The sequence below is a fragment of the Chinchilla lanigera genome, unplaced genomic scaffold, assembly GCF_000276665.1.
Source record: "Chinchilla lanigera isolate Chin_1 unplaced genomic scaffold, ChiLan1.0 scaffold00015, whole genome shotgun sequence".
NCBI classification, from domain to species: Eukaryota; Metazoa; Chordata; class Mammalia; order Rodentia; family Chinchillidae; genus Chinchilla; species Chinchilla lanigera.
In genome coordinates this window covers 26,213,547-26,237,694 of record NW_004955416.1, presented here as the reverse complement: position 1 = coordinate 26,237,694, position 24,148 = coordinate 26,213,547, and the positions used below count along the sequence as shown (strand labels likewise).

At 43.7% G+C, this 24,148-nt stretch overlaps 1 protein-coding gene across 2 annotated transcripts in view; it reads left to right on the top strand.

Annotated features, from left to right (window-relative positions):
• Igf1r (insulin-like growth factor 1 receptor) overlaps positions 1–24,148 on the top strand; it is a 281,571-nt gene that overhangs the window by 144,966 nt on the left and 112,457 nt on the right. Inside the window, exon 1 of one of the 2 annotated variants that reach the window (XM_013512515.1) lies at positions 23,758–23,932. The exons of the other annotated variant lie outside the window; for it this stretch is intronic. Coding sequence (XP_013367969.1) covers positions 23,773–23,932 — 160 coding nt within the window. The 5' untranslated portion in view covers positions 23,758–23,772. Of the gene's footprint in view, positions 1–23,757; positions 23,933–24,148 lie in introns of those variants that run through there. 2 annotated transcript variants of the gene reach the window in all.

The window sequence follows — 24,148 nt, the reverse complement described above, 5'->3', positions numbered from 1 at the left end:
CTTGCTTTTGCTGGGCTGAGTCTGGGAGTGGAGCCATGTAGGCAGCGTGAGCTCTGCTGCCTCCTGAGTGCTGCTGGCTCAAAGGCTTGCACAGTGCCAGGGCTCTGGGCATTAGGAGTATTGCCTGACCTGCCGGGCAAGAAACGTGAACCGCAGTGGTGAACTGGCAGTGAATTAGCAGGCCGCTTAACTGCCATCTTTTCTTTCCATGTTTTTGTAAAGCCACTGAGTAGACACCAGATTATAAATCCTGTGCAAATAGACAGAGTTTCTGGGTTCAACCGCAGAGGAGACTAGTTTGGGTTTTGAGGAATACTTAAAGACAATGTTTATTGGTTTTGTTTTCCAATGTAGAGTGCTGTACATGGGCTGACTGTGAGATCCAGTAGCATCCACACAGCCCTCGGTGGGCGCCTGCAGGCACATGGTTCCTGACATTCCTATCTTCTGTCCAGTTGGATAAAATTATGTTCTGTATGTTGCAGTCTGTTTATGTGCTGTTTATATGCTGACTGCCCTGCCGTCATCTCTAGGTGGGCTTTTCAGAGAGGCACACAGGTCAGTGGCAAGGTTTGGGTGGGAGCTCAATAGGGTGCTCCATACTGAGAGACAAGAAGGTGACCCCAACAGATCTCCACTTTTTTGGGTGAACTAAGTAAAGGTAGCTCATGAGGGAAATGGTGAACTATTGAAATGGTTAGAGTGAAGCTGCAGTCTACCCAGCCTCAGGAGGTGGGTCCCAGGATATCCAACCTCGTGGTATAGGTATGCCTTCTAGAGCTAGGACCCTTCTCCTTGCATCCCTCAGAGAACTCTCTGACCCTGTCAGCTGTTAGGCCTGTACTTGAGGGTAGCGGGGTGGTTTTGTGTGATGTTTACATTGTTTACTGCTCTTTGTTGTCCTGGAGGTCAGTTGCCATGCTGGTGGTTTGCTTAGCATCTGCATTAGATCAGCTTGGCTTGAACCTGTGTGGTTCGAACCTAATTTCTATGCCTAGCACAGCTAGCACAACATATTGGAGGTAAGGTCTCTCACTCCAACCTCCAACTGAAACTGCTCTTTTAGGGTGAAAAAAGTAAAAAGGTTTTTCTTTTTGTATCCTTAGATAGGGTAATTTGAGGGAAAGAAATACTGTTGAATGTTTATGTTTGTATACGGTTATCCCTTTATAGCCTTCCTTAACAGGCGACTAACTGTTGAAATCAGATTCAAATGATTTTCTTAAGTGTCGTCCAGGAGTTGGCAAACTGCATCCTATGTTGCCAACTCCAGCCCACATGGTTTTTGTTTTTTGTTTTTTTTCCCCAGTGAAGTTGTACTCAGATGCAGCCACACTCATTTGCTAAGTGTTGCAGTAGCTCCTTTCACCCTACAGTGGTGGAGTTGAGTAGTTAGGACACAGACAGGATGGCTCGCAGAGCCTTGTTACAGAAAAGCTTGCATCTGTGTATTTATTCAAGGGCTGACGAGTTTCTGCTTGATACCTTCACATGCAAGAAACTCATAATCTTATAAGCAACATGCTCCATCTTCAGATAGCTTGAATGTCAGAAAATTCTTCCTGTATAGAAGCAAACAAAACCCTACTTCCCTCTAACTTGTGTATGGCTTGGGCCTTTTTGTATCCTGTGAACCATACAGAGCAAATATCTCTTCAAGATAATTACCCCTTTGAGTATTTGAGGGTAGCTATTGTATACCCCCCAAATATTTCCCTCTCCAGATTAAATATGGGTAGCTATTAGTTACCTGTTCTGTATTTCAGAGGTTTTACTCTCCACTTGGTAAAGTCTGTTTTAACTCTTCTCTCAACAACATCGCTGAGAATGAAAAAGTCCTCCTTGAAGGACAAACCCTGCAGAAATCTTATCAAGACCATTAACTGACGTTTCTGGGATGCCATGGCTCCAAGGATGCAGCTGAAGATTGTATTTTTGTTGTTAAGTACTGCGGATTTATTGACGTAACCAGCGAAACCCCTTGAACTCTGTGGCCCTTTCAGCCTTGTTACCATTTGTATTATTCTTACATTATTACCATTCTTTCTAAAGGTTTTGAAAACATGTGTTGTACAAGATTTGGGCCATATTTCCAAACTTGGTCTTTCTAGGTCACGTTTCCACACATGGTCCCTGTTTGATGCTTTGTCTTTGGGTTGACTATTAGGGTAACTCCAAGTTGGCTTCACGTTAATCAAGTGTCCTCACAGCTGGACCGGAGATGTAGCTTAGTGGTAGAACACTTGCCTTGCAGTGCACAAGCCCTTGGGTTCAATCCCTGGTAGGGCCAAAAAGTAAAAGTCCTCACAGGTGCCATGAAATCTGTCGTTGAGAGATTATCATTCCATTATTTTCTGTACACAGACCCACTCCCTTTCTCTCATGCTGTTCTGATCTTTAGTTGAAGAATGAATATGGTTTTTGTGGCTTTTCCAGAAGGGCTGGTGTAATGGGGACTTCAGTTCAGATGTTCTCATTGTCTCCCTTGACTGGGATGAGGGTTACTATCTGGAGCCTTGGAAGTTTTGACCTAATTGACCATTCAATATTAATCTTGCCTTTTCTATATTTCTGATACTTTGACATTTTGGAACCTTACTGACCCTGTAGAGGCCCTCCTATAGCTAGCTAATTTTTAGAGAGTAAAGGACCATACCCTTCGTATACAAAATAGCCCATCCAGCCCCCATCCCCCCACCACCTCCTTTATGGGATTTTATCCTCAGGACCAATACTGTCCTGCCCTAGTCTCGCCATAACCTGCTCATATAATTCAAGTGTGCCAATGCTAAGCCCGCTTACCCTGCCTCTTCTGTTCCACACTAGTCAAGTATTTGGCACAGGCCACCTTTATAAAGAAAAGAGGTTGATTTAGCTCCAGCTTTGGAAGCTGAAGGTCCTTACAGCATAGCACAGGCTCTGGTGAGAGTTACTCCTTGTCTGAGTCACCACATAGTGGGTAGCAATGGCAGGGGCACCTGTAGGAGCAAGAAGCACACCTGGAACCAAGAAGCAGAAGGGAGGGAGAGCCTGGCTTATTTCTTTCACACAACCCTCCTGTGAGACCTAGCGTAATCTCTTCCCAGGGCAAGGTGCCCAGTGGCTAAGGACCTCCCATTAGGGCCCATTTCATAGGTCCCACCATTCACTTCCCAATACTCCCACCATGGGGGCCAAGCCTCCAACACCTGGGCCCTTGGGGGACATCCAGGCCACACGCAAACCTTCGCAGTTCCTTCCCCTGGAAACCACGGTGAAGGCTCTTGTCTATGTTTTCCTCTGCTTCCCAGCTGACCGTGGTGCTTCCCCTTGTGGTACCCCTTGGCATGGCATGTGCCCCCTCTCTCGGAATGATGAGAATGATGAGTAATTTCCTTTTCAGCAGCAGTTGTCATTTGATCTGTCGGTCTCACTGTACCGGAATAACCCTACATTTTGAAGTACTTTGAGATTGCCACATTCTGAGAAATAGGTGAGGACATTGTGCTCAGTGCTGAGTGGCCCTGGGCTATTCCCTGTGACTTTAAAAAGGGTGTGAGAGAGCCCTGAGCATCAAGAATACCCTTTTCAGGGCTCAAGGTGTAGCTCTGTGGTAGTAGAGCACTTGCCTAGCGTGTACAAGGCATTGGGTTACATCTTGAGCACTGCAGAAAGAAAACAATGTAAAACAAACCAAAAGAAAAGAAAAAAAAGGGGGCTGGGGGTTTAGCTCAGCGGCAAAGCGCCTGCCTGGCAAGCACAAGGTCGTGAATTCGGTTCCCGGTACCGGAGAAAAACCAAAAAAAAAGAAAAGAAAAGAAAAAAAACCAACAACACCCAAACCCAAAATGAAGCAACAAAACACTTAGATGAAGTGAAGTGGTTGAAGACACATCAACTCCTTTCATTAGTCTGGCTCCGCAAGGACACAGTCCAACGGAATGGTGGTCCAGAGCAGATTCTGCTCTGTCATAGGCCACGATAGTTGAAGCTGGATACTTCCAGGGGTGAAGCAAGTGCAGATATATTTCTTGAATGTTTTGATCATCAAGAGATAACTGAAGGATGTCCGATGGGGAATCACTCAGCCTCCTACTGTAGTTGAGCTTCATTACAAGTGAAGCTCACGATTGTGACTTGCTTTCCTCACCAGATCCTTTTGTGAAACCAAGATTAAACTTTAAGATACATTGGAGTTCTTGTTACTGTCTTTGATTGTCTGATCAATCTTACATTCTTACATCTGGAGGACCAAGCAACTTTGTTGAAGATAACAGTATGTAATGTAGCAACCATTGGTAATTCCTGTCACTTTGTTTTGAGGTCGTGTGTCGTTCTTGTTGTTTTGTGTTTTGTCATCGTTGTTTTGTTGTTTTTTTTTTTTTTTCATTTTTAAAATAAAAAAATAAAATACGGTTGAGTTTAAGTTACTCTTCCTGTTATGAATGATAAATCGCCACAGAAAAACACCATACATACCATGTGGCCAAATACCCTTTTTATACCCAGTGTAGCATTGCTCTCTGCAGCTCTATGTGCCTTGTTTACATGGCTTTAAAAACTGAAGTGTCTGTGCTCACGACCTTGGGGGCGGGGCTTACTAGTGCATCGCCATGTGCAACTATGTTTCCTTTCAATGAGAAGAGCAAAACCTAGTCAGCAGAGAAAGAGCATTAACTACACTGAAAAAGCCTATTTGTGTCTAACACAAGTGTGCTCTGACTGAGAGAATAACCATTTTGAATCGTTGAAACATAAAGACCACTTTTTAACTTCCTTCACAGAAATGTTGTAACAGTGTCTGTGTGTATGGGAGGGGGTCACACTCCAAGTTCCGAAAGTGAACTTAATGCTTCATATTTTTAAACACAAAAGAATGTGTTGGACAAGCAGTAGCTATGGCTTGATGGAGTTTTGTCCTTTGTTTAGTTCAGCCTTCGGAAAAAAAAAAAAAAACGAAACCTGAATTAGTAATATAAAAAAGGCGCTCATTTTAGTTCTGATTCTGAAACTCCTATGAAGATACAGATGTAAGATCAGGAACCTTTTGCAGGTTAATTATCACAATTTAAAATCAGTTTGGAATTTAATAAACAAGTTTTAAAGATACCACCAATAGAAAATGACATAATTTGGGTTTTGGAGCCAACTGGGCCTCCTTTGAAAGGAGAGCTTTCTGGATGGGGTCAAAAGGCAACCCAAAACCTGGAGAACAATGGTTGTTTTCTTTAATGGGAGCTGCGCCTTTTCCTTGTGGTGGAAGCCCCTTCCTGTTGCTCCCTTCTTAATGGAATCACCCTTGTGAAGTTGTGGAAGGAGTAGGGTAGCGGGGAGCCTCCCCATCTCGCTGCACGGGGGAGAGCCTGGCCTCTGAAAGCAGCCTTTGTGCGCGCTGGGCTGGGCCCGTGGCAGACAGGGCACAATCAGGCTATTGTTGATTTGGGAAAGCTATGGCATCCTATTGCAATTATTTATGGAAGAAAATAGTTGATGTTTTTGGAAGAGGTTGGATTTGGGGAGATGAGGGAGGGAGAACGGCTGGGCTTTCCGTCTTGTCCCATCCACTCCAGACCGCTCGAGGTTAGGACAGGGCCTGTGTGGTCCACAGTGGAGAATTTTGTGACCCTGTGTTGGAGTGTTTGCGGCAGAGAAGCTCAAAGCACCTCCAGTGTGGGTTCTGGGGATGATGGAGGAGACGGCTTCGCTCTACCTGAAGTTGATGTGGGGTGGGCTGTCCCGTTGCTGCCTTCCAGCTCCACTACTGTGTGATGCTGTCTTGATGGTCTTGCCCCGCCCCCTTCCTCCATGTTGGCTAGAGTTGAGTCTCAACTCATGTCATGAAAATGCTGACATATTCAGCCTTTCCTCTCCTTCTCAGTGTTCGTGTCTGCTAATCAGCTTCCTGTCACTGTGACAAGTACCTGAGATAATTGACTTGTGAAGAGAAAAGGGTTATTTTGGTTGACAGTATTGGAAGTCATGGTCGGGGGTTGGTTGGCCCTCTGGCTTGGGGCTGGCTCGGTGGGTGCCCCATGGCCACACAGCATGGCAGGAGTGTGTGCCAGAGTGCAGCTGCTCACCTTGTGTTCAGGAAGCTGAACAGATCAAGGACGGGCTGGGGTCCCACTGTCCCCTCCCAGGCATCTCCTGGATGACCTGAAGACATGCAAATAAAGGTTCTACCACCTCCCAGAAGCGTGCCCTGAGAACCAAGCATTTAACACATGGGCCTTTGGGGAATCCAGAGTAAGATCTAAGCTGAGCCAGGTGCAGTGGTGCATGCCTGTCCGCCCAGGAGGCCAGGGCAGAAGGATGGCAAGTTTTAGCCCAGCCCTGGGAACTTAGCGACTTACTGACACTCTCTCAAAATAAAAATTCAGTACAAGCCAAGCAAGTGCATCTCTATAGTCCTAGCACTCTGGGAGGCTAAGGCAGGAGGACTGCAAGTCCAGCCCAGCCTAGGTGACTTAGGGAGACTTTGTCCCCAAGTACACGTTTAAAAAAATACAGAAAGGGCTGAGGATGTAGCTCAGTGCAGAGGCCCTGGATTCACATAAAGCAAGGGGGTTCCAAGCTGTAGCAGTGTCTGAGGTTGAATGTTCTCCATCCTCAACCATGTATTTCTCCAAAAAGGAGAAGGGATCCTGTTCTGCTTTCACACCATGCGTTTTGTGTGCCATTTCTGGCCTCCCCAGCCTTGCTTTCCCCATCCTGCCCTGCCTGCTTCATCGTATCTCTTCTCTTGCTGCAGCTTCTGAGGCTGCTCAGGTGGTGCTAATCACAGTCTCCCTCTTGTTGCCAGCCTCTCCAAGACTGGTGCAGCAACCCATCCTCAGGACTGTCCCAGGGTTAACTCCAAGAGCTGCTCAACACACAGTAGGCCTCAGGAACTGGGGAGAGTCCTGTTTTGTTAAACGTTTATCTTCCCAGAATCATCATTGCTTTATGTGGACAGCCCTACCTTTGGCTTTTCTGTCCGCCTCCCCTACTCCAAATGCCCCTTTTGCAGAGAGGCCTCCTTGCCTCCCTGGCCTCGTGCAGCACCCCTCCACCACACCCTTCCCGACTCCCTGCCTTTCTTGCTTTGGGGCAGTTCCAAGTTAGTTTTTTGCCTGTAAGTCTCATTAAAGTAATTCTGTCACATTCTTTGCATCCTAAACATTGAGGACTAACCTTGTGCTTCCTTGTGCCTGGATGATTTTTTTTTCAGGCCTGCATTTTAGTGTGACCTTGAGCTCCGATGTCCCCTGGAGTGAAGGAATATGAGTAACTGCTCACTGTGGGTATTGTAGTTAATTATTCCCTCGTGTCCCACATGGTCCCCAGAGGAACCCGCGATTGGTACACACATGACAGCTTTCTTTGGGGAGGTGACAGCAGAAGATGAGTCAGCAGACAAAGCACGTTCATGTAACCTTAGGGCCCCCCAAAGCCTCCCAGCCTAGAAAGTGGCTGGAAATGCCCAGTTGTCTAAATCTGAGATCTTCAAAACCAGGTCCAGTTCCTTATTTCTAATTTATGAAAATACTAAGCACCTAGAGTATCCTGTCCTGATCCAACCATGAACAAGACAAGAAAGGTTTCTGCATTCTATGCCAGGATGGTGGGACAGACAGGGAACGGGTGTAATATGCTCTTGAAGGGTACCTAAGGTAAGACACAGGGTGCTGTCTTTAAAGTGAAGGAATGCTGGTGGGTGAATGTGTGGTTGGGAGTGCTGCTTGGTTAGGCTGGGTAGACATAGAGGCTGAGGGTGGTTGAGGAGTCAGCAGTGGGAAGGTTAGGGGAAAAGAGCAAGAGGAAACAGCCTAAGGGAGGACGAGGCACAGACTGATGCCTAGTGAGGCTAGAACTGGCCAGAAAAGGGAAATGGAGTCTGTTAGTTGACTGACGGAGGCCACCATCACAAAATGTTGCTGCCTGGGTGACTTTAACGACGGCTTTTATTTTCTGACAGGGCTCGACAGTGGAAGTCTAAGATCAGGGTGCCAGCAAGATCTGATTCTGGTGAAGCCTCTCCCCTGGTTAGCACACAGCTGATTGCGCATCCACTCCAACCCCTAGTCGTGACAATCAAAACTATCCAGATACTGTTGGATATGCTCTAGGGGTGTGTGCAGCAAAACTGAATCTGATACATGTGAAAATATTTTTGTTGGGGGGAAAAACTCTGCACGCCTTTAGCCCCTGTGGGGGAGTGGAGTGGCATTGTTTTGTGTTTCAAAAATGCTTTCATAGCTGGCTTAGTTGAAGGCAACTGGATGCTTGTATCTGCTTCTCCATTCTACCTGCTGCCAACACTGCTCTGCTTCTGGAAAATGCCATTGAACACCATTGAGACCATTGGAGTTACAAAGGCAAATAATGTTTTAGTAGTTACAGAAATGGTTTGGTCTCATATACCGCTTGAAGGAGCCACAGGGCCCCCAGGGGTCCACACACCACAGTCTCAGAACGATGGAGCTAGGACTCCAATTCTGTGGTTTGCAGTTTCAGGTGTGTCTGAGATTCACCTTCAGTTGTTCACTTGAGTCCTCACATTGCTACTTCAGATGTTGAGCTTGTTTTAGAAAAATGCTTAGGCTACTCTCATATGTAATTCTGACTTTTCTTTCTGGTCTTCAAGGCATAGGTAATTTTAGATCGTACATATATTTACTAAGCCCCACAACATTCCAGTACTACAAGGGAAATCTTTATATGATAATTGAGTTGTTTAGCCGATGAGAGTCATCATTTTAAGCAACACAAATTTAAATAATTATTTGGAAAAGAAATAGTTCTAAAGCATGGTTCACTTTTTTTTTTATGAACATAACCCAACTTTTTCCTCAATGCCCCAGGTCATCCCCGTGAAAGTACCTTCATTGTGTGATGAGATAATAATATTCCCAGGTGGATGAGGCAGTGTTTTACTCCGAGATAATTGAGATCCCTTTAAAGGTAGAAGACATATTCATTGACCCTTATTGTCATTATAAATTACTTTGATATAAACAGACTTAAACACTGACAACCATAAAATTAGGCATCAAACTTCTTAGGCTTCTAGGTTTCTTACAACTATAAATTTAATAAACTTACACATTAAATGCATATAAACCAAAAAATTGAAACCAAAATATTAATGTAGTGACACTAGTGGGATTTTGCTTAAAGCAAATCACTCCTTCAAATGTGACAAACTGACTTAGAAGGCGTGAGTGCCTTTGAGTGCTAGAGCATCTCTCTTTGGCATTTCAGCTGATTTTTCTCTTTAGTTATTGCAAAGCCTCGGTTTGCACAGACTACCCTGACATGATTTGATCTCTGCTTATACATAAACATGTTTACATGTTAAATGTGCCCTTTCTTTTCTTTTTGGTGAATAGTGCTTAGAATGAAGTACTTACATGATGTCATTTGTGTAAAAGTTAATGGTAAAGTCACTTGTCAGTACTCAGTTACTATCAAGTTAAGTAGATGAACTAGGGGATTAATTGCTCATAGTCAAAAACAGGCAAAATACAAATTAGGAAGGAGAGCTCTTAAGTACAATTTACGGTGTGAGACATACTGCCCTGCGCTAAATGGCTTGTGAGTTCCTGTTTTTTGAGGTCTTCTGTTGACTTTTAAGAGTCCCCCCATTCCTCTGTTGTTGTTTGTTTTTACTGTCTCTACCTCTGTGCCGTAAAACTGGTTTTTGTGATCTGCTTTGGCTGTGGATCTTAAATGCTATGTTGCTTCAGGTATGTACACAGCAGTACGAAGTAGACCGTGAATTTAGGTAAGTACAATGCAGTGGTGAATGCATAGTCACTGTCACACCTTCTCTGCTGCATTTGAGTTTGCGACCATCTTGGAAAGGAGTACACCGAGGAAGGATGGCTTCCCAGCTGCGCGAGTCGCGGGTGAGGGAAATGGTGGATGGGCACGGTGCTCTAAATGGCAGCATGACTTGTCCTCCACACAGGGCAAAAGCAAGGTGGAGAAGTAATGTGTCCCTCTTTCACGCTGACGGATGGCAGTGAGATTCTTCAGGAAACTGCCTTGAACCACTAACCCATTTCTGGCATGACCAAATTTGCTTTGATATTGAAGCAAAGAGCTTCGGGTGTGGGATACCTGGCCCCATGGAAAGTGAGACTTGAAGTGGCAGAAGATGGGACGGACAGAGAGACAAGACACACACACTTGTATCCATGATGACTTCTGAGTCCCAGCCCCAGCCCAGCTCCATTCGGGCAGTTACGCTGCAGAGGGTTTATGAAGTGCTGAAATAGTTGCAGACTCGGTTGCCAACAGGAGCCATTCCATAAATGATAAATAATAATTGACTTGGCAAGTCTAGGCAGAGCAAATCAGTGAGATTACAAGAAAGGAGTTGTCAGGCTTTGAGAAAGGAGGAAAATTACCTTTGTCTCTGCAGGTTGTTAAACACCGCAGCCACCTTCACACAGTTACGCAGCAAGTGCTCCTCGGAGCAGGCGGGCCTGGGCACTGTTTGTCCGCAGGGTTGTGGCATCTTGTGTGGGGTGCGGTCCTGGCCCTGCCTCACAGGCCCAGGTGGAGTTCTCAAGAGTGTGTGCACTCGTCTCTTGGTGTTGTTTCTGGCAGGGAGCAAGTGAGCGCAGGATTGGGATTAATAGGCATGTTTTTAGGTTTGAGGTGGCTTTGTGTATTTGGTTAATGTCACTGCATTTCCTACAGGATAATAAAGTTCAAGCCTGAGAGGAGTTCCTGTCTTACAAGAGCCCTAAGAGAAGAATTAAGCTTACTTTGGCCTTACAGTGATTTTAACCTATTGCTGGAAGCTGGTATAATTTCATGGCAGAGCCACAGGGCTTCCATTTGGTTGGGTTTATATGACCTCTTATTAATTTGTTCATCTGTTAAGTCTCCTGTCAGGAAAGTTTTTCTTTTCAGTTGAACATACAAAGTTGGTTGCTGTTGAGCTGTACATTTTGTGATTCCTAGGGCAACTCACTGTATTAAATGTGGAAAAACAATCAAATAAACTTCTGTTTTCCAGATCAGAAAGGGGTTGCCCCACCTTCTGGTGGTCACATTGCTAAATGTAAAAATAGTAAAGTTAGGTGAAGTAAAATAAGACTAATTATTTGGAGAGAGGGGTAGTGTTTGAGTAAATTAGAAATGTCCTCTGAGTTTCCAGAGCATGAGTGATTTAAATGAGGCTGCAGCCTAGGATTGCATGTGGTTTCCATTTTATAGCTTTCACAATTGAAAACAAACTTTGAGGATTTTTATTGAGGTTGGTCAGTTTTAGCAGCCACCTTTTGCTCTTCTTCCCCTTTCTCTCTTCATGCTGTGAGGAAAGCAGTACACCACTGTGGCATTGATGAAAACCTTTATTTCACCAGTTCCCGTCTTATAAACTAGGCTAAGGAGCACAAAGGATGTTTGGTACTTCATGACTTGCATAAGACGTGCTTCTTTCTCTGTCTTTCTCTTCTAAAGTGACTTGGCTCGGGGAGAGCCCCAAGTCCCTGAAAAGGCGGAAGCTGAAATGCAAACAAAGTTGAATAATGAAGTGATGTCACTCTGAACCAATTGGAACAGTAGGCGTCACGTGCCTGGCAGCTACTTCAAATGCCCACAAAACAAGAGTAATGGTTTAAGTGGTCCTCCCCACCCACCACCAAGCTGCAGCCGCCCGCTAAAGAACACATGCAGAACAGTCATTATATGAGGCTTAGCTGTACATGGAGGATGCATCTTTAACAAGTTGGTGGAGTTTTGCAAAGCATTAAGACTAATTCACAGCTTATTTTCTGGTCCTGCCCAATCAATATGGCCAAAACCATTTTTATCCACTGAGAAATGGGGCTCGGGTCTGGTGTGATTCCAGTTGAGGTTGCCAGCCCGGTAGGGCTGGTCTGAGGATGGTGGCACCTTTCCCGGTGTCATACCCAGGAGTTTAGCTTCATGTTATATTCACTGAACTGAACAACCATAACTTCTTGGTTTCATTATCATAGAGGTTTCTGCACAGCTGCCGCACATTCTGTTTATGATCCAGTACTTAAAACTCTTCCAGGAAATATTTCTCACTGTGGGCCACCCTGGTTTAAATAAACAAAACAACCACCATACACAAACAAACAAACTTGGTTAACTACTCTTTTTGAGCATATTCAGGGAGAAAGACAAGAAGAAAAAGATCAGATATTCTAAAATTAAGTAACGTTACTTTTGGAATGGTGCTCATGTCTTACCACCTCTTAGCCGTTTGTGAATGTTGTGGTTTAAACAAAACTGAAATGAGAATTGATTGTCTCATTAAAAATGTTTTTGTTGCATAGTCATCCATGGCAGCACGGGCAGGTTACCTGAGATAGTGATTCTCAGGGTGGGCTAGTTGACTGCAATACTTTGGAGGGGAAAATATTGCTGGGAAGGGCTGCCAGTTCTCCTCTTGCAAGACAGCAAGTGCCTTTGTGCCCACCCACCTGGTTCCTCTTCCTTCCTGGTGAAGATCAAGTGGCTCACATAACTAGGCAGGACTTGGCAAAAGTTTTCCTCCCTGTCTCCTTTGCTCTTCTGGAAGTGACTGTCCTGTTTACCCTCGCTCTTTCAGTGTGAAGTCCTCTACCCTAACTCAGTTTCCTGCTTGATCTCACATTCAACCTTCCCTTCCCACTATTCCATCCTGTAAATTATCACCTGACTGTTTTATCTACACTGTTGCATTAGTTAAGACACTCACCTGTTTACAGTAATTCACAATGGCTCCCTGTTGTCTATCATGTGAAATCCTGAGTTAAGATTTCAACTGTTCCCCTAGGTACCTAAGCTTATCTTTTGCTGCTCTGTAGATACAAGGGTCACTGGACTGGTTTCTTGTAGGTTCTGCCAAAACGCTCAATCCTGCCTCCATTCTCATGCCATTACTCAGGCTTTCTTGCACTTGATTGGAATTCCTTCCCATGCTTTTTATTTGAACATCACTCCCAGCTAAGATCTTTGCTCTCTCCCTCTCTGAGCAATTGGTTGCAATTGTAGCCTGCAGTCTCTTTCCTCAAAGTTGATTGCAAACTATATTGTTTTGTTCTTTTATTTCATAAACTTGGCATAGTCTCCAGGACATCATAGTAGTACAATATACTGATTGATCCATATGGGTGTGGGATCTGGGCAGGTCCTCCAGCGTCCCTATGCCCAGAACCTTGACTGCCCTGAGCATTGCTTTCCGTGGCTTTCTAATGGGATAATGGACTCCACCTCTCAGGAATGTTGTGGGCTGAAGCATTGTGCTGTGTATGTAGAGTACCTAGGGCAGTTCCCATCAGGGCAGTAAGTGCCCAGAAAGCAACTGGTCAGTAGCAGTTGTTACCATGACGACATGGAGAGATCCCAAATCCCAGCCCCACATCTGCACCTGCACATTTCAGGAGTTCAGTAAGTATTTGTTGAGTCTAATACCTGTGTGCAGACTCTGAAATAACCTAAACATGTACGCAGTGCTTTCTTGGGGATTTAACTTGCCAGATGTAAAAGACTGAATGATAGAATATGTAAGCTGTATTTTTCTTGTGATTCTATGTACTGTCCATGTTGCAACTTAAAGATTTTTGGAAAGCAATGTAAAAATGATTTAGTGCTCTGTAATTGGTTTCCTGAAAGCAAAATGATATTTATGTGAGCTCCAATGAAAGATGCAGCTACTGTAATTTATCGTGGAAGAACATTCTCAAAGTGTATAGAATGAGTAAAGCTTAAGTGTATTAAATATTGTAGAGGAAGACATATTTAGGCCATAAATCTAGTCTTCCTTTGGAATTTGTTTTCCTTCTTTGCCAGGTGTAGGAAGATTTTTAAGTTCTCGGGCCTCGGTGGGAGGAAGATTTAAGGTTCCCACAGTACATTTGTATCTCTTTTAAATTTCTATTGTTTATCAATGACATCTATAAATGTTTTAGGAAAGTCTTTACTGTAACATTACCCACTTTAGCTCTGTGCAGTTGTCTGGCAACCGATACGATAAAGACAGAAGGAAGTGCTATGTTTCGTTGCTGACAAGTATATCTCAAAAGTGCTAGCACCTGAATAGGCAATAAAATATTAAGAGTTGTTCCTGGAGCAGGTTGCTGTCTTTGATGTGTGAAAGTCTATGGGGTTTATAATTGGCCGGGCCATACGGCTGCCTAGGATTAGAATCTCTTCATAGTCCATGAAACACTCTCTTTGAAGCAAAAACATGGAGATAGTTTATTTTAAAATGTAATTGCTGTGTTACTGAGATTTGAATTTGAGTGTCCAGATTAAACTGTATTTCTGTTTAAAGGCTGGTTGACTAAAAATTTTCAGTATAATTTCCCCTACTACCCCACCACCAAGTCACAGGATGAATGATAAATATGACAGTGAAGTGTCATTTCATTTGCAGACCCGAGTTTAGGAATTTCAGAGCAGATGGCTCTTGGAAAACATGCAAAATGCACTGGCTGGCGTTGTAGCCACCTTTAGAATCTGGAGGAATTCTGTTTTGTGCTTTGCAACCTTGTTCACCTAGGACTTGCACTTGTGCCATTCAGACCCCCTTAGTCCAGATCCCTTTGTTACATTTAGGTGATGCTTACATTTCTAAAGAACTAAAGAGGAAGTATGTAAGGGAAAACGGCCAAGACTAAATTTTGTTCTAATACTTACTACAGGCAGCCCTCAGACTGGTAAACTTAGGTGCTTAGAGGTAACGTGAATTGGTTTGAAAGGCCATTTACAGAAGGAGGAGTAACTCTCACTGAGCTGATTGAACTTGGTTACTGAAACTGCTGGTAACAATCAGAAGGGAAGTGTTTCTTAGTGTATTCTGCAGTAAAATTGAGGGTTGAGGAGATAATGCTCCTCCATCCCACCTGCTCAAAGCTGATTGGCCAATCAGACATGGAGTTCCTTAGTGGTAAAAAGCCTTCAAAATCTGGGGTAAGTGAGAGGGTGACCCAAGAAACTAAGACTTTTGGGAGAAGATCCTCCCTGCTGGCCAGCCCCCAGTCCAGTGGTACCCCTCAGAGTCATCTCTGCTGTCTGGTTTTGCTTAGACAAGACTGCTCAGTTTTGATAGTTTTTATTTCCTTAAAAAAGAGTTAATTTTAAGGTCTCCCTGACATATGCAATCTGGCTAAACCTTGCAGTCAGAATCAGTTTCCAGAGAGACTTCTGAGAACTTTGCTTTGGTTCAACTGCTAGTTCACCACCAGCCAGAAACTTAGCAGAGTGGTCAAAATCTGTCACCCACTTCTGTAAGACAGGCACCCTAGGCAGATCACACCATGCGTGTGCACTGGGGCAGGCGGCCATCTGCTGCATAAGGAAGCAAGACCAGGAAGCTCACTCACTTACAGATCTGACTTCTTTTCTGTGTGTTCAGATTCAAACAGGTCGCTGGAGAGGGCCTCTAGGAACCAGGGGAGGAAATAGGAGAGCTGAAATGTTTTGAAAATGGCACAAAGTATTTTCAGCAGACCACACACTTCCCCATATCCCTCCAGCCATATTCATGTGGGTCTCTAGTGCAGGCGCTGGACCATGTGGTGTTTGTACCCCAGTTTCTTTGCAAAGAAATGAACGGTCTGTGAAGAAACGCCTACAGGCGTGACCAGGACCAACTATTTAAAGGAGTCCCGAGGCAAATATTCTTCTAATACACATTTATCCCAATGTATTTGTGTAGTGTGTATGTTTGTATGCATGTTTCCATTTTGGAGGTTTTAGCTATTTTAAACCTAATATGGTTTGAACCTAGCATATTTGCTCATTTTACGATCCCACTGCCTTGCAGAATTGATCAATTCACTTAAATACCTTAAAATCCTTTATGTGAAGTTGATGCTATTTGAACTACTACTTGAGAGTAACTACCTTTCAGGCCCTCAGAGCACTAGTTACATTCCTTGCCCTAATTGCACATTATTTTTATTCATTAAAACATGTTTCGGCTCTTCTTAGGATACTGCTTCTTGTTATTATAAGTCCTTCCAAATAGAAAAACTGTGAGTTAAAAATAATCTTCAATTCAGACTTTCATTCGAATGAGTCATTTCAGTAAGTCCAGTCTAAAAGAGGTCTTTAATTCGGCTTTTAAAAAACAAAGCACATTTGACATATTTAGTGATGGAGGAATATTTTGCACTAGATTCCTTGTTATTGGTATTGTTTCTGATACCCTTTTTGCCCTTCATACTTTTGGCATTATTCATGTCTAAGGTGACATGATGCTAAGTAACAGAATTACTGATTTGATAGAATTGCTCCTGTGATTTTCCCATGGCAATTGCTGGTGTGAGCTTAAAAAACTTAAGAATCTCTCTGTGTCTCTGCTTCTGTCTGTCTGTCTCTCTCTCTCTCTGTCTCTCTCTCTCTCTCTCTCTCTCTCTGGGTCTTAGACATACATGTCATGAGTGTGCTTAAGGATTATAGATGACAAACAAGGAGTCTCCTTTTAAGAGTGCATTTTTACGAGCTGGAATTGAGTGGTGAACTGCCTCAGATCTACAGGGGGCTGATGTGTGCTTGCTTTCTTTTGGAATAATTTGTAACATTTCTGTTTAGCATTCATAATACTGTAAATAGCAGCAGAGTGCTTTAGCTCTTGGATCCCGGGAGAGGCAGGCCATGAGGGTTCCCACTGTTTGGGGACAGTCTGTGACTCTCAGTCTTTTAAATGCAGCAATTATGACCCTGATAAAGGGGTGGCTCTAATAGTGGGCCTTCGTTGACTCAAAAAAATTTTAATGCATAAATGCCAGTGACCGGGTCACCTAAGAATGGAGCAGAATTCATGATTGCCGTATTCTGGTGAAATCCGACACCCTTGCATTTTTCTACATATGTTTTTATTGGAAAATTATTTAATTACGAAAATAACTGAGTGTGAAAAGCAAAATATTATTAAACTTAATGGGCAGTTCCATAGCATTGTGAATACGGTTTTCTAATACAGAAACAAAAAGGATGAAATGACTTTCTGCCCTTTGATGTCTTATTCATTTGTCCCCTTTGTGTCCCGCTTGAAACACTCTTTCTCCTTTCTTCAGCAGACCTATCTCAGCTTAAACTTTACTCTCTCAGAGAGAACTTCTCGTCTACCTAGGTCTTCCCCCAAACTCCCAGGGCAGCATTGTCGTTGTCTCCCTCCTGTCTGTGTGGGCTGGGAGCTCCCAAGGAGCTCGTCTCCTTCATGGGTTTTGCCATCAAAGCCATAGCCATAAATTCTGCCCGGACTTATTTCCCCTGAGCTCTTTTCCTTTCTTACTCCATTTCTATGTTTCCAATAGATGCATACTTTGGGAAAGCTTCCCACTCCTTCACGCTCAGTGTACAAAAAACAAAATACACTGGTTTTTCAAAGCCAATCTGCATTCTGGACTGTTCAGTTGATTTATTGGCCTAAGCGCAAAACCTTGATCTGTCATCAGTGACCATGTTCTGCTAATTCTTTTCCACTTAAATGCTCTCTTTTGTATTTGTCCGACCCTTCTCCTACCCTCAGGATTACTGCCGGTTCCTACATAAATTTCCCAAGCACCCACCCCCCATCCAGCCTGCCACACTGTCCATTCTTAGATTCTTTTCTGGTAGGAGTGCAGCTCATTACCTGTCGGAGGACCCCCATATCCTCTTTTCCACCCTCTGTGAACTTCTTACCTCTTTGCTCTGGCATCTGCCAGTGACATTTCCTATCTGGATGACTTCTTGCTCACTTATGTTCACTGGAAATAGCCCTTACTGTCTTCTCCATGTGCCTGGCTCTCTTTCTTTAAACTTCAGGAAATTCCTTTTTCTCTAAATTTACCTCCTGGCCCTTGATTTCCATTCAGTTTTATCATTGTGTACAGATTTCATATGCCCAAAGAGAGTGTAAACTTTTAGAGGGCAAGGATTATGCCTTAGGATACTCGAAGGGACACATGTCTTAACACAGTTTTGTGGCCCCATGGGTGCAAGAATTACAGTGTCTGTCTTATTCCCTGAGGAGTCCCCAGCACATGCTAAATGCCCATTGCATATCTAAATGAAGGCAAGAGACCAGGAAGGAAAATCGGCAATACTTTATGCTACTAGTCTGCCTCTGAGACATTTAACCTCATTACATGTTAGGTATTTTTAAGCCACGGTCTGGACATTTTATTCCTCTTCAAAGAGCCCAAAAGATCAAGGGTAACATATTTATAGATGTATGTTGACATGTCTCCATGAGTATGCATTCACTCTGTTGATCTTGATTACCTGCCTTAGGTGTATAGTCTTCCCTAGAAAAGCAAATTGAAGGTAGGTGTGATGTGTTATGAAGCTGTAGGCTCCTTTTGCTGCTCCTTTCTTCAGACGTGGTTAATCACCTTACACGAAATTGGAATATTGGAATTGACTGCTTAAACTATGTTTACTTGCTCTGTCTATCAAAGAACTTAATACAAGCTATCCTTTATGCAATTTGATGCACCTTCACCTGGTCCCTGTTACTCATGGTGTTGTGAAACTGATTTCTGATTGCAAATAGGACTGTCCCCAGTGTAAGTGCTTCAGATCCTAAATAGTCTCTCTCTGTGTTCGTAATTGCTTTCATTCATACTCTTTTGGGGAGAGATGAATATTAAACTACAGCTCTGTAGGTTTGTTACTTTTGTTTTGAACCCAGGACCTGATACATGCCAGGCAAGAGCCACAACCTCAACCTCTCCCTTATGTTTAGCTCAGGTTTGATACTGGCCTTTATTGGGAAGAAATGGCAAGTACTACACTGTGGACCTGCCATCCAGATTTAAAACTGTCCGAAAGAAGTGTCTTTGGGTTGAGTGTCCACTGGCATCATCTCCTGAAAGCAGTAATAGAATAACATGATAAGATGTACCATACTAGACAAACCAGTCACCAAACCTAGGTTTTTGTATTAACTCATTGGATCTCTGTCCACCTCAGTTTCCTCATCTGCTTTAAAGGTTTGGGACAGTTAAGCTCTGTACTCCCCGTCTGGAACTTGTAGGAACCACTGTTCATGGAGAACATGCCTGGTCTGACCTGGTTGTATAAGCACTGAGAGCCACTGTCAGGTGGTGTGAATGATATTTCTTAGAGTTCTGTCAGCTCAGCTGGTTCATTCAGTCCCATCAATTATCTGGCCACACTGAATTAGTCCAGTCTCAGAATGAACTGTAGGTAAGCGGCTGCCTAAAGTTGACTTCTCATAAGCCCATGGAGCACAGTACCAGTCGTTTGTACTCACAGATTCTACACCTGTAGCTTTAACCAAGCATGGATCAAAAATATTTGGAAAAAAAAATCTTTACTGTACATGTATAGACCCTGATCATCATTCCCAAAGCAATACAGTATGACAGCTGTTGATGTAGCATTTCCATTGTCTTAGGTATTACAAGTTATCTATAGATTATCTAAGTATACGGAAGGGTGAGCCTATGTTGTATGAAAATTCTACACCATTTTATTGTGAAAGACAAGGGTGGGGCTGGGAATCAGTCGTCTCCCCCACCCCTGGGAATTCTGAGGGATGACTGTTTCCATCAGTTGTTTTGTGGAAGTGAATGATTCTCTCTTGATGGTAATACTTTCATAATCTTATGTGGACAATTTGAAAGTAGTTCTGCTTTTGAATGGCCTGTTGATAGTTACAGTCTAAAATTTTCCAAGGAGTTTTTAAAAAGGGAACAGGAGTGGGGAGGGGGCATATCAGTTTCAAAGGAACCTTGAGGGCAATTATAAGCTGTTAGGAAATGTCATGTAATAGTAATACAGATACCCAAGCTTATATCACAGAAATCATTAATCATGCATGTTCTTGACAGGGAGATTATTTTCCAGGTTTTTAAAAGCCTAGGCTTTTTTTGTTTGCTTTTTTTATTAAAAAGTAATTTGGAGCCAGTAACTTAACCTGTTTTTCATAAACGTGCTATCTAGAGGCAGCCAAAAAAAAATTCATGCTTACATAGTTGAGGTCCTCAAATGAACTTATGTGTTGGACCATGGTAACTCTAGCTAACTTGCTTGCATTATCTCTGTTGAGTAACAGTGTGGACCCTGACTGTAGGAGTTTGATCTTCACAGTCAGCTGTGCTCTGCTGGTTTATGAGGACTCAGTTGTTTCTTCTTTTGCTCTTACCACTTTTTTCCCTTACCCGGAAGCAATGAGTCCATTCCATCTCCATGCCATGTAATGCTTTGTCTTATAATTACGTATTTACAGCTTGAACTTCCCTCGGCTGTGCCTTTTTTGATTAGGGTTCATAGAGTTTGCAAGCCATACTCTTTGTACCCCCAGCATGCAATAGAGCCAGGTTGCCCCGCATGCAGTAGAGCCTCAGAAATGTTTATGGCAGAGTCATCCAGGGAAATCACTTCCACTGGCGAGGACAGTAGCCATCTATGTTCAGATGAAAAGTGCTCTTAAGGAAATGGAAGAAGCCATTAAACACTCCAGTTTCAGCAATGTAATCCGTGCTTTCTATTATGTGAGTTATCTCATGAAAGGATCAGATTCTGGCTAAAACAAACAAAACAAAACAACCCCTGCCTTCGTATGTCTCCTTCATTTTGCCTTACCCCACACTTTTTACCAGAATTGATACATGGGTTCAATAAAGCTCTAGTCCTGTTGGGACAGATCAAGTGGGAAAGCCATCAAACTCTGGGGTTTACAAAAAATACCTGAAAACAAAGCAATTTCTGGTTAAGTGGGGATCTCCAAGCATCCTCTTTGTGGATCCACCTAACAGCTCTGAAAGACAGAGCATCCCTAGGTGACCCAGGCCTGGATGCTTCATTTAGTTTGAGAGTACCTGTTGCCCCCAGCCTTGGGAGGATTTCAGCTGGGGAGTGGCATTTATGGCATCCCCATAAACTAGCAGACATAGACCTAGCGGTAACAATCAGGCCCCTTCCTTTAGGGAACATACTTGTGCCTAAACTGTTGTCGTGGTTATCAGCAGTTTTGGTTGGGAATTTTGGTGGAGGAAGAGGATCAGAGGGTACACCTAGACAACTGGATGCTTGCCTGTGTTTGTTATAGGCAGGACACTGAGCTGTTTTATAAGCTTATTTTGAGCCAAAAGTTATGTGACCCTTTGGCAGAAACACTTCAAGGATTTGAGGTGGCCAGGAGAGCACAGTGTACGTGTGAGCGCGTGCACACACACGCACGCATGCACATACACACAGGATTTGAAGGTTTTTCTGGGAGGTGACAACTGTAGGATCAAGAATGCTGTAGGATCTCACACGTGGGTAGCTGGCTGGAAGGGGAACACAGGTTGGAACCTACAGTTAGCTCTTGCCAGCAGAGTGGAAGCATCTTTTCTCCATTCTTACCCTTTCAAAAGACATTGTTAATGGGGACAGAGGTGACTTTTTGAAACTTCAGAGATTTCCTCTGGGAATAATTATTTCTCTCTTCAGTGAAAAGGCTTCTGTAGTTGTTTTAAAACCATTTGTCCACCCCCAAGAATGGATTCACTTTGCAGTTCAGGAAAGGTAAAGGTGGGATCTACCAGGTGACAGATAGGGAGAGCTGCTGTTTTTGGACACAAGTCTGGAAGGAGACACAAAGGAGTCAAAGGCAAATTCTGGCAGCATTTGGCGCATGCAGGGTCTGGGAAGAATGCTGCTCCCCAAGTCACTCCTGGAACCAACTCCTATAAAATAAGCCTCCGCATCCTTCAGCGACTCCCTACGTACTTGGTAGGACTGCATTTCCTACAAAGCCACGTCTTGAATAAGGAGTGTTTGTTTGGGACTGGAGCCAAATCACTGAAGTGTTGTGGAGGGTGATTTTTCTATGGACAGGGTAGAGAGTGGTGTGGATTTAGAGGACAGTGTCAAGTATTTAGAATTTTAAAATCTTTCAGTAATTCCTCCTCAGTGTCAGTGTGACTTCTTTACTGGTGCTCTCTCCTCTGCTCCATTTGAATTTCAGTTGTCTAATATCAGTGGCACTGAGGGTTACGGAATCAACAAAGCTGGAACCCAAACCAGCACCTGTGGGGCGAGGATGGCCCCACTCACCAGGGATAAAGTGGACTGAGTAGTCAGTCCGTCTCCTCCCTGTCCCTCCCCTGAGATTTTTATTTTGAAATCATTTTAGACTGACAAAGAGTTGAAGAACAGCACAGAGAGTTCCTAAGGTGTCATCCAGCTCTCCCTAATGTTAACTTTTTACTTAACCATAATCCAGTTATTGCAACTAAGAAATTAATACTGACACAGTATTCTTACTAGAGACCTTACCCAAATTTCACCAGTTTTTCTGTTGATGCCCCCGCCGACTTCAGTTTCAGAATCCTTCACCGCATTTACTTGCCATGTCTGCATAATCTCCTCTAGTCTACGACAGGTCTTTCCCTGATGATTATGACCTTGATACTTTTGAAGCATAGTGGCCACATTTTGGAAAATGTATCTTAGCTGCGCTCCCTCTGATGTGTCTCCTCCCTTGAGTCAGGTTACACCTTTTGGGGAAGAGTTACAGAAACGAGAGTGTCCTCCTCAGTGCATCATGGCAGGTTGATGTCAGGATGTCTTGCAGGTGATATTAACTTGAACACTTGATTGTGAACCTGGAGATGATGCCTGCCAAGATCCTCCTCTGCACATTGGCTACTTTCCCTTTGGTCAGTGATATCTTGGGGTTGAGACTTGGGGATCGTGCAGGTACTGTGTTTCCTGGCACACTGGTGATAGAAACACTAATTTTATCATCCTGCGCAGTTTACCTGCAACAATTACTGCCGCTGTGCTTCCATGGGAATTTTTTTATCCTCTGCTACATTTGTTTATTGGTGTTTTCCTGGAAGGAAGAGAGCTACCCTTACTTAACCCTGAACACTGCCTTTCAACACATTCTCTCTGGGTAACTTTCTAGATGACTGAAGGTGACACATGAAGACTGGAGACCTTTTTAAATGTCGGAAAGAGGACAGGCTCCTGACTCCTGAGAATGCCTGCCCCATCTGGCATGGAGATGCTGCAGAATGCTTTGACCCTGGTTCTCATTCAGATCTACTGGACTGGCAAGGCTGCTGGAGTCTTTTCAATATAGTTTTCCTGGTCTGAGAGTCTTTCGGATACTTTTTTCCTTGTTTCTTTACAAACAGACTTTATTTGGTAGGATATTGTTAGATGGCTTTGGGGTTCACCTTCATTGGAAAGAATGTGGATCTTCTAATTCAGCCTTTTCATTTTTTACCACTAGCAGTTTAGTGCACCATTCTTTCCTGCTACTTGCTTTTATTTGGAAGCGTTTGCGCTTGACCATCTCTGTTCTTGCTGGCATCTACACCAGAGGGTTAAAAGGCCAGTAAAGGAAATGAGATGTATCTCTTTGAAGTTGCATCAGAAGTACAAGCTAAAGATTAGAAAAAGAGAGGAAACTGAGATTGCTGACGGAAAGGATTCCTAAGATTATCTGTAGATTTCAATTAGCCATGCTTTTTGAGTTTATTACAGATTTTTCAACAGGCTAACTGTTCTGCAAGGAGATAAGAGACATAGTTTGCTGTAAATCCTACCAAGTAATGCTAATGATACATTACTGATGCACAGCTACTAGGAGTGTGAGATCAAGATGGAATCCTCAGTGGGGGTGGTGGCAAAACTAGTTATATTTAGAAAGACGAACATTAAAATGCCCTTTGCATCCTGCATGTAAAACAATGAAAACTAAAACATGATCCTGAAAATCTTCTGCCTCCTACTCCAGGATTTGCAGTTGAAAATGCTCCCTGTGGGGTTAGGAGCTAAAACTATTCTAGGACTTATTGGGAGGCAGATGGTTATTAGGGAGTGGGAATGGTCAGGGTGCCTTTGTTTCCATTCTTGAGTTCTATACTTGCCTGTTTGCAGCTGGGCGAGGCTCCTCCTGCAGGGCTCCTTTGGAGCTGGTGCCTCTGCAGCCCATGGCTTCTCACGCTTTTGCCCATCCGGACCTTTCCAGAATCTGAGGTCAAAGGTTAGTGTGAGCCAGCTTGACCAGATCAGCATGTTCCCTTTGGTCCCAGTGCCCAGAGCATCCCTGTAGGGCCTCAGAAATGGGACAGAGGACAACTTAAATAAGGTTCCAGCCAAAAAGCTGCTGGCTGGAACAGGGGGAGGTGTTGGGCTGTCTTGACACTGCTGCAGGCTCTGTTGTCCTGCCTCCCTGCTCTCCTGTGACCCCTCAGCAGAC